Source organism: Phaenicophaeus curvirostris, chromosome 9 (assembly GCF_032191515.1).
Source record: "Phaenicophaeus curvirostris isolate KB17595 chromosome 9, BPBGC_Pcur_1.0, whole genome shotgun sequence".
Classification (NCBI taxonomy): domain Eukaryota; kingdom Metazoa; phylum Chordata; class Aves; order Cuculiformes; family Cuculidae; genus Phaenicophaeus; species Phaenicophaeus curvirostris.
In genome coordinates, this window is record NC_091400.1 from 32,819,477 (window position 1) to 32,829,026 (window position 9,550).

At 59.9% G+C, this 9,550-nt stretch overlaps 1 protein-coding gene across 1 annotated transcript; it reads left to right on the forward strand.

The window, feature by feature from the left end:
- Positions 1–8,329: 8,329 nt before the first annotated feature.
- Positions 8,330–8,875, forward strand: NEUROG3 (neurogenin 3). Its single transcript, XM_069864387.1, has one exon. The coding sequence runs from the start codon at positions 8,330–8,332 to the stop codon at positions 8,873–8,875; it is 546 nt and encodes a 181-aa protein (XP_069720488.1).
- Positions 8,876–9,550: the final 675 nt, after the last annotated feature.

The following is a 9,550-nucleotide window of genomic DNA, read 5'->3' on the forward strand; positions in this document are numbered from 1 at the left end:
TCCATGGTGAGGGGCTGTACACCTGCAAGCCCTCCTGGCCCTTCTAAGGGCATCTGAGGTGATGATGACTGTTTTCAGTGCCTGGCTTGCCACGGCACCAGACATATCCCAGGCTAGATGTAGCTTTTCTGGCTCGCTTACCTTGTAAAATGGTATCAGTTAACGTGGCCCTGAACAGAACCACTGCTGCTTATGGTGCTCACAGCCCTCCTGGGTTCCCTCTCCCTGCACATGGGGCTGGGAGATGCACAGGCACAGCTCTGGGAAGGTTCCTGTCCCAGCACAAGGGCTGGGACCCATCCAGATGCTGGTGCTGTGCCCATGCTCACCTCAGCTGAAACTGGGGCTCAGGTAAAGTGATCCATGCCCTGATGGACCCCAGCTTCCCTGCACTGGAGAGCAAGTCTCATGAGGAGCGACTGAGGGAGCTGGGGTTGTTTGGCCTTGAGAAGAGGAGGCTGAGGGGAGGCCTTATTTCTCTCTACAACTACCTGAAAAGAGGTTGTAGAGAAGAGGGACCTGGGCTCTTCTCCCAAGTGACAGGAGACAGGACAAGGGGAACAGCCTGAAGCTGTGCCTGAGGAGGTTCAGACTGGATATCAGGAAAAAAAATTTCACAGAAATGGTCATCGGGCGCTGGCAGAGGCTGCCCAGGGAGGTGGTGGAGTCACCTTCCCTGGAGGTGTTTAAAAGATGGATAGACAAGGTGCTCAGGGACATGGTTTAGTGGCAGATAGGAATGGTTGGACTCAATGATCCAAGAGGTCTTTTTCAACCTGGTGATTCTGATTCTGTGATTCTAGTCTATGATTTGGTGTTTCCTAAACATCCTCCAGGAAAGGAAGGTGAAATATCCAAGGCCCCCAAAACGATTTCATCTCTGAGATTAGTTCAGATCCCAGCCAGCCATTAGCTTACTTCTGCATAAAATGTATTTGTGCCACTGAAAGCACCTGCTTCACCTGAGGAAAGAGCCTTTGTCAGGAATACTCTCCATCTCAGTGGGATGTGTGTGTGTCAGGGGGTCATCCCACAGCCCCTGTCCCAGGAGCGGGGACAAAGAGACCGGGACAAATGGGATACACCTTTTGAGCATTCCCTGGCAAGCAGCTCTATTGCTCAGCAGTAGAAGAAGAGGCTGTTGGTGTCCGTAGGGTTGCCGGAGCACCCTTGCTGTGCCTTGCCCTGCCTTCCCAACCCAGGTGTCCTGGGAACCGGGCAGGATGCAGCCTTGCTGCCCCCAGCCCAGTGGCAGCAGCAGACCAGCCCCCTGCCCAGATTATTGTTGGATGTGGAAAAAGACATTGAAAAGCAAGGAGGAGAGCTGTGAAGAGGGTCACTTTAGTGGCTCTTTCTCTCCTCTTTTTTTCTTTTTTCTCCCCTGAGAAGGAAGTTAGAAAAGCAGAGCCCTCAAAGCCGCATTGAAAGGGTGACAGAGACGGGATAATGTGTAAGACCAAGGGAAGGAATCTCAGAGCACTTGCCACGGTGTTTTAATGATCTGTTAACAATTACCCCTTTCAGGGGAGAACATATGGTAGATGGTTTGCTTTAAAAAAAAAAAAAAGGACAAAAAAGAAAAAAGAAATTACTTCTGAAACTTAAATGATGGTGGAAAATGGGGGGGATTGGTCAAGAGCTGGGGGGGTGGGGGTGGGAGGGAGGTGTAGTCCCCAGGATGAGAGGATATCAGACAAGGAGGGGATGTGGGATGATGTCCCTGAGCGTGAGTTCTTTGCTGGAGCCAGAGATGCCCCCTGAAAGGTGCTGGTACCCGGGAGCTGCTAGGGGTGGCTGGGGCAGGGTGTCCGAGGGAGCTGCAGTAGGTTTGAAGAAATAGAGTAATAAAGGAATCTGATAATGGTGTTGATAAAACGCAGGAAGCTGCTGGGATCCCTGGACATGTGTGTTCATGTGGGGGATGACATTCCTGTGCCCGCTACGTCTTCAGTGCCAGCACTGTGCCGCAGACCTGCAGTAGGTTTGGATCCAGCTCAGACTGGCGCGTGGCTTCAAAGGATTTGGCCATGCTTCATGGGGTGGCTGAGGATGGTCTCCATCCCCGAGGGATTTTACGGGTGAAAGCCCCATCCCTGCAGCCTTGGTCACAAGCCCAGCTGTGTGGGCATGGCTGGCAATGCTCCCCTCTCTGCAGCTGAGGACTGGCATAGCCACAGGTTCTCTGAAATGCTCCGGATGGACCCAAGTGGATGCACATTCTGAGGTTTCCCTGCTATTACCTGCCATGAGATCACTGCATTTCTCCCACTGTTAGAACCTGTTGGCATAAGGTTTGGTCGTGGCTCACCAAAATCACATTGGCAAGAACAGATACAGCTTGGCTGCAACTTGTCTGGGCTCCAGTTAAAATGATGTGTTACTATTGTGCAACCTTTTGTGTGAAAATATCCAGAGGATTTGTTTGTTTGTGTGTTTTCCTTTTTTTTTGTTGCAAATGCATCATTTCTCATTGAGATATAGAAGTCAAGCTGGCTGCCCACGTTTCCAGAGGTCCTGGCATGGGCTGACAGGAGGGGCTGTTGACTTGCGTGCTCCCCAGGTTCATTACAAACTTTGATTCAAGGAAGAAAATGACCCCTTCTGGACATAAACTTCTGTTCTCCTCAGCATTGTGGTAGTGCAGGGCAGGAGAAGGCTCTGATTCAAAAGTTAGGGACTCAGTAGATGGACACCAGTGCTGGGTGAAGGGTTGGAAGAGGGGTACAACACAGGGAGCTGGGGTGGAGTGTGTGTAGATGGCCAGGGATATCAGGGAGAAGGTGGGATAGCAGGGAGAAGGTGGGATGAGGTGCCGAGGCTGCAAGGCGTGCCAGCAGAGGGATGCGAAGATATGCGGATGGGAGCGAGAGTATGGCAAGCCCAAGACTGAGGGAAGTAAGTCTCTTCCTGAGACTGGAAAAAGAGAGGAATTGGGAAAACAAGGCCGGTTCAGGGATGGTTGGGGAGGGGATGGGGTTTTGTGTTGAGGGTGCATGCAGGTGAGCTAAGGCAGCAGGCGTTGCTTGGGTTTTTGCTTGGGCTGCAAACTGAATTCACCCCCCGGCACTGTCAGTACTAGAACTGCTGTTAGAGCACTGCAGGCTGCCAGATGTGTACAGCACATCTGGGAATGGTGGTGGGAGGAATGTGATCTGTCCTGCGTGGGTCGCAAGGCCAGTGGGCAAAACATCCACACGGCACCTTTATGCTGTCTCCCCAGCCAGCAGCAGGTTGAGCAGGGATACCAGCCACTGGCAGCAACATCAGTTTGTGAAGCAAGAGTCAAAGCCCTCACATCTCACTCTGTCTTGTCTTGTGGGATTTGATGAAGATCTGGGGAGAGATGGTGGTGCGTGAGTCCCTTGGGACACGTCTGCCCTTGTTTCTTGGCCAGGTGGGGAATTTCCTCCCAGACTCTCGGCTTTCAGCAACGTTTTTACTTCTCAAGAGCCAGCTCTGGTGCCTTCTGGTACGTTCAGCATTTGACCGACGGGATTTCTAAATCAAAGAGGAAATCATACCTCTGACTGTTTTCAGAGGCCAGGAAGCACCGTTTGTCTGCTCGGTGGGCAGCTGAGGGTGAGGAGTTTCAGAGCAACCCAACATGGCCAGTCTGCACTGTTTATAACCTCACCGTGCGTCAAAACGCTAGAAGTTTGAGTTTTGGCCTTAAAGGAGAGAAGCAGCAGTCAGGAAGCTGGCAGTCTGAGATCAGCATTTCCACGGTCCATGACCACTTCTTGACGGCCCAAGGAAGGTTGGTGCAAATGAATACGGGAGCCTCAAGCCTGTGTTGTCCAACTGGTAGCTGAAGCCAACCACTGCCAGCTGGTGAAGTCCAAGTGCAGGAGACACCATGCCATGAAGGCTTCCTCCTGTTGAACTGTGGCTGTTGAGACAGTAAAATCCTAATTACAGTTATTCTTTCAGACTGCTGTGCTGGCAGATACACAAGTGTGGGCTTACTCTGGGCCATTGGGGCTGTTGATGAGTTAAGGGTGGACACCTGTTAAGCCCCCGTTGAGTTTCACTCAACCATCAGAGGAATGCGGTGGTGCTAGTGGCTTCTGCAAAATCTCACCAGAAACCTTTTTACAAGTGGAGAAGGGAGCAAACCTGGCAGAACTGGGGATGGTGGGAGGTGACCAACTCCCAGAGAGGTGAGGACTGGCTATGCTTACCTGGGCCGATGTTCGGATAGTTGGGTAAGTACTTTCAAATTACAGGTTTCACTGCACCCACCTGTAGGCATCAGCCCATTATCCAACTGACTCTTTTGTTCATGTTATTTGTTCCCTGACTTTCTTTTCCATGATATTTCTTTTCCTTTCCCCTCTCCTATCCAGAGATAATCCAGGTTTTTGCTATGCTCGAGATTGTTGCATTCTGATCCTGAATATGTTTCAGTGTCAGAACAGCTGTCTGCTCTTGCAGCCTTATGAAGCCTCTCGGGCTGCTTTAAGGGCACACAAGTACAGAGAAGAGTGAGATTACACCCTAGAAACTCTTGAGCTTCCTTTCCCTGTGCACTATCAGGGCTTCTCCCCTTCCTGCCCCCCAGTAGCATCAGCCCCCCAGTTCTCCTAAATTGGATCACATGAGGTGCAGAGTCCAGCTGTAGGAAAACCCATCAGCCCTGGCATGGATCAGGCTATTGAGGCAGATTTCTGCAGCGCAGAGAGGACAAGGGTTGCTAGATCATTACAGAGGGAACTGGTATTTGCAGCTGGTGGGATTTGTGGCCACACTGTCCATGGCAGGAAGGGGCTCTGACCTTGGTGAGAGGTCACTCCTTGTGCAGCTCTTTCGGGCTTCAGCAGAGCTCACTTTGTCTCCATGGGGAGGGTCACCCAAGGGGTGGGCGTCCTTTCCAGTAGTCCTGGTCCACGCTGGGGAGAGCTCTTGCTAGCCAAGACCTCAGTGCTCTTACTGGTTGCTCTGGACTCATTCTCTCGTGCCAGACACTGGCCACAGAAGGTGGGAAGATTTACAGTGGTGAGATGGGCTTTGCCATCTTTCTCAAGCAGCCTTTGCCACCCTGCCCATTCCCAGCTGTGCACTCGCTAGATGATTTCCGGAGGAGGCTCCTCGGCTGGCATCCCCGGCCCCTGCCCGGCAGCTTCTCCGGGTCCACGGCGGGATGTCCCCATGGCTCTGAGCAGTCCCTGGCCGGGACCAGCTCCCTCTCCATCCCCTGGACCACGGTGGGATGTCCCCATGGCTCTGAGCAGTCCCTGGCAGGGACCAGCTCCCTCTCCATCCCCTGGACCACGGTGGGATGTCCCCATGGCTCTGAGCAGTCCCTGGCCGGGACCTGCTCCTTCTCCATCCCCAGGACCGCGAAGAGATGTCCCATAGCTCTGCGCCCCCCCTGCCCGGGACCGGCTCCCTCTCCATCCCCGGGGCTGTGGGGGATGTCCCCGCGGCTCTGCGCTCTCCCGCGGCGGCTCCCTCTCTCCATCCCCGGGACCGCGGTGGGATGTCCCCATGGCTCTACGCTTCCACCTGCCCGGGCCCGGCTCCCTCTGCCTTCCCAGGACCGCGGTGGCGTGTCCCCACGGCTCTGCGCTCTCCCTGCCCGGGGCTGGCTCTGGCTCCCTCCCCGTGGCCGCAGCGCTGCGCCTGGCCGTGCGCCCCGTCGGGTGCGCTCCCGGCGCTGCTTTCTTCTCTTATTTTTTTTTTTCCTTTATATATATATATTTATTAGTGTGGGGGGTTTTTTTGCGGCCGTTCTCCTCTCCCTCTTGTCGGAAGCGGAGGGAGGCGGGGGGAGGAGGAAGGGAGAAATATTGTTTGAATTCACAAAGCGGGGCATCTGGTGCACCTTGCGCCTGGCATCTGTGCTCCTTGTGTCCCGAGCAGCGCGCTCGCACCGGGACGAGGGGCAAGGAGGGGCAGGCGTGCATCTGTTGGGCGCCACAATAAAGTCACAAAACAGAGGCAGCGCGCTGCCCTCTCAAAGCGGGGGACGCGGGGCTGCGGCTCCCAGGTATTATGCGCTGGGTAAGGTAGGGCTGGGGCAGCAGCTGCTCCCTCTCTGAAGGGCTGCGCTCCTCCGAGCCGCTCGACATATGGCACGGCAAATCACGGTACCCCCTGAGCATCCCCGCCCGGGGGGGAACGGGGGAAGGGAAGAGCCCCCGCCGCCCGGCCCGCCCCGCCGCCCCGGGGCTGCCCCCCGGCCTGGGGCGGGGACGAGGGGTCGGGAGCGGGTCCAGCCTTCTCCTCCCTCCCCTCTCCCGAGCAAACGGCCCCCGGTGAGCGGCAGCGCTGCGGCCGAGCCCCGGCTCGCAAAACACCGTCCCCGACGCCTGGCAGGCGAGAGATGCGCCCGGGCCGGGCTGGTTACCATATGTTTTCAATAAAATAAGACAAATAGGGCCGGGAGATAGGGATTGCAGTAAACCTGTTATAAAGCAGCGTGAACTAGGCCAATGTAAACGGCAGAAGGGCCCCTCCTGGAAGGGCCGTTGGGTGCCAGCTCCGCAGCGGGGCCGCCCGGCCAGGTGTGAGCGGGAGCCCGCAGCGGTGCCCCCGCGGATTTTTATCACATTTGTGGTAATATGGTGCTTGTTATGCTAACTATGAGTAAACATACCCGGCCGGGCTTTGTGGCGACAGGAGGGAGTTATCGGAAAGTGGCAGTGGGAAGGTGATTTAACAATAAAGTTGTCTTGTTTGCCAGCAGGTGATGTCTGCCCCCAGCCCCATGATTAATGCTTCCCAAAGCACTCCACTTTACAATCTCTTGTAATTATTTATTAAACGAAATCTATTTATTATTATTATAGCAAACAGCGGTACCAGGTGGGGCTTTCTTTTCCTCTTCAGCTTTTGTTTGAAGGACGTTTGAAGTGGGCAGTCTGAGGCTTGGAAACCCGCTCGCCAGATTTTTTTTGTCATCCAATTGCACAGACGCAAGAAGAAGAAAAAAAAAACACAAAACCCAACAAACCACGCCGGGCCCTTCCTATTCATCGTCCCCTGCCCTCCGAGCCGCCCCTCGAGAAGGGGCTGCCGAGCCGCCGGGCCCCCTCGGCCCCGCTCCCCCGCCCTCCGAGCTCCGCCGCCGCCGGGCAGCGGGACCCGCCGCGCCGCGCTCCTGGAGAGGCAGCGCGCACGGCCCCGCACCGCCCCGCACGGCCCCGCACCGCCCCGTCCCGCGGGGCTGGGGACCCGCACGGCCCGGGGCAGACGCTCCCGCACCGCTGCGGGGCAGGGCGAGCCGCTCCGGCCGCTCCCGGCGCCGGGATCCCCGACCGGGCTCCGCCGCGCCGGCTTTGGGGAAGGAGCGGGGGGCTCTCGCCCCGCCGGGGCTGCGCCCTCCCGGCGGCCCTGCCCGAGCCTCCGGGGGCCACGAGACGTGCGGGAGGGGCCCTGCCCCGCCGCTCCCAGCCTCCCGTCCTCCGCCGGGTAGCGGAGCCCCGGGCCCGGGCCGGTCCCCGCCGCCCGCCGCTGCCCGTGCGCAAAGGTCCCCGGCACGTTTTGCGCACCGAGCCCCCGCGGCGGAGCGGGTCTCCCCGAGCCCAGCGCCGGGCTGGCGGGCCACGGGGCGGCCGAGGGTCGAGAGGGGGCTGTCCCCCGCGGGACTCAGCCCCAGTTCTCCTGGAGATAGTAAAGACAAGGCGCGGGGGAGCAGGAGAACGGCGGGTCCCCCCCCTCCATCCACCCGCGCCGGCTCCCGGCGCCCGCAGGAGCTGCGGCCGTGGCGCGGGGGGCTCGGGGCCGTCCCCCGCGCTGCGAGGGCGAGGAGAGGGGTCGCGGGGGGCGGCAGGGTCCCCTCGGCAGCGGAGGGGGGTCCTGGTAGCGCCCCGCGGCGCCGGGACGGTGGGAGGATGAAGGCGGGTGCGTCTCCGCCAAGGGGAGCGGAGCCGGAGCGGCGCTGGGAGACCCCGCGGGGCGCACCGGGGGGGACCCCGCCCGGCCCGGCAGAGCCTCCTCGAGCTCCCCCGGGGCGCGGGGTCTCCGGGAGCCTCCCCGCAAGCCGGGTCCCCGCGGGGGTCCCGTCCCGGGGAGAGGGCGGGGTGGGGGGCCGGGGGGGGAGGGGGGAGGGACGCGCTGGGGTCTCGCGTGGCGAGGCCGGGGCCGCGGGCGGTGCCGAGCCCGGCACGCTCCCGCCGGGCCGATAAGATAAAAGCGTGCCAAGGGGTGGGTGCGGGCGGGGGAATCCCCATTGTCCGCCGCCCTATATATATAGGGGCTTAACGGCGGTCGTGTGCCGGCCGCGCAGCCTTCCCTGCCCTGCGCCTCGAGGGGGAGAGCGCAGCGGGAACGCGGAGCCGGAGCTTCTCTCCTGCCCCGCAGCCTCCCGCGGGCTCGGCTCGGTAGGATGGCCCCGCAGAGCGACCGCTCGCCGGGAGAGGGGCAGTCCTACTTCGGAGACGCCGAGGGCAGCCCCTCCGCGGCCGGCGGCGGCGGCGGCTCCGCGGGCGGCCGGGGCCCCTCGCCGTCCCGCTCCGGGCTGGCCCCGCGGAGGAAGGGCAAGGGGCGGCGGGGCCGCGGCAAGGCGCGGGGCGAGGGGCCGCTGGGCAAGCAGAAGAGGAGCCGCCGGATGAAGGCGAACGACCGCGAGAGGAACCGCATGCACCACCTCAACTCCGCCCTGGACGCGCTCCGCAGCGTCCTGCCCACTTTCCCCGACGACGCCAAGCTCACCAAGATCGAGACGCTCCGCTTCGCCCACAACTACATCTGGGCGCTCACCCAGAGCCTCCGGCTGGCCGAGCAGAGCCTGCCCGAGCCCCCCTCGCCGCCGCCTCCCCCCCCCGCAACCCCGGCCGCCGCCTCCCCCGCGCCCTGGGACTCGCCCTGCCCCGCCGCATCGCCGCCCGCCGCCCCGCGCCGCGGCCCCGCCGCCTTCCCCGCCTTCCTCTGACCCACCGGCGGCTGCTGCCCCCCCGCTTCGGGCCCTCGGGGGGCCGCCGGGGCCGAGGGGGGGTCCCCCCGCCGCCCCCCGCCCCGTCCCGCACGGCCGAAGCGCCGCGGGAGCAGGCGGACGCGCGCAAATCACGGTTTTGTACTCGGAAACGGTAAATTATATTAATTCGTCGCTATCGGTATTTATTGATTATATTTCGTAACAAATATATATTTTGTATATAAGAGTATTTTGGCAGCCGCGGTCCAGCTGTTTGTACCGGGAAGGCGAGCCGCGGCTGTATTTTGCTTTTCTTGAAGAAGAAGAGGAGAATAAACTGTGCTGAGGTCGGATCTGTGCGACGCCGTGGTTGTGTGGGGTTTTTTTTTGGTTTTTTTTTTGTTTGTTTGTTTGTTTTCCCCAGCGAGGGGATTTAAAAATCGCGCGCAGCCTGCGCCGGCGAGGGCAGCGCCAGCCCTCATGTGCGGGGACAGCATCCTCGGTGCAAGATGCGCTCCCCTGCGTGGGGAGGAGCAGCTCCGGAGAGCGCAGAGCGGCGCGGTCCTGCGCTTGTGCGCGCCTGCCTGGACCCACGCGCGAATTTTAACCCGGTCTCTCTTTGCAGGCTCCCCTTTTCCCGCAGGGTTAGGGAGGGACCGTGGGATGCCCCGTCCCGGCGAGGTGCGCCCGGCT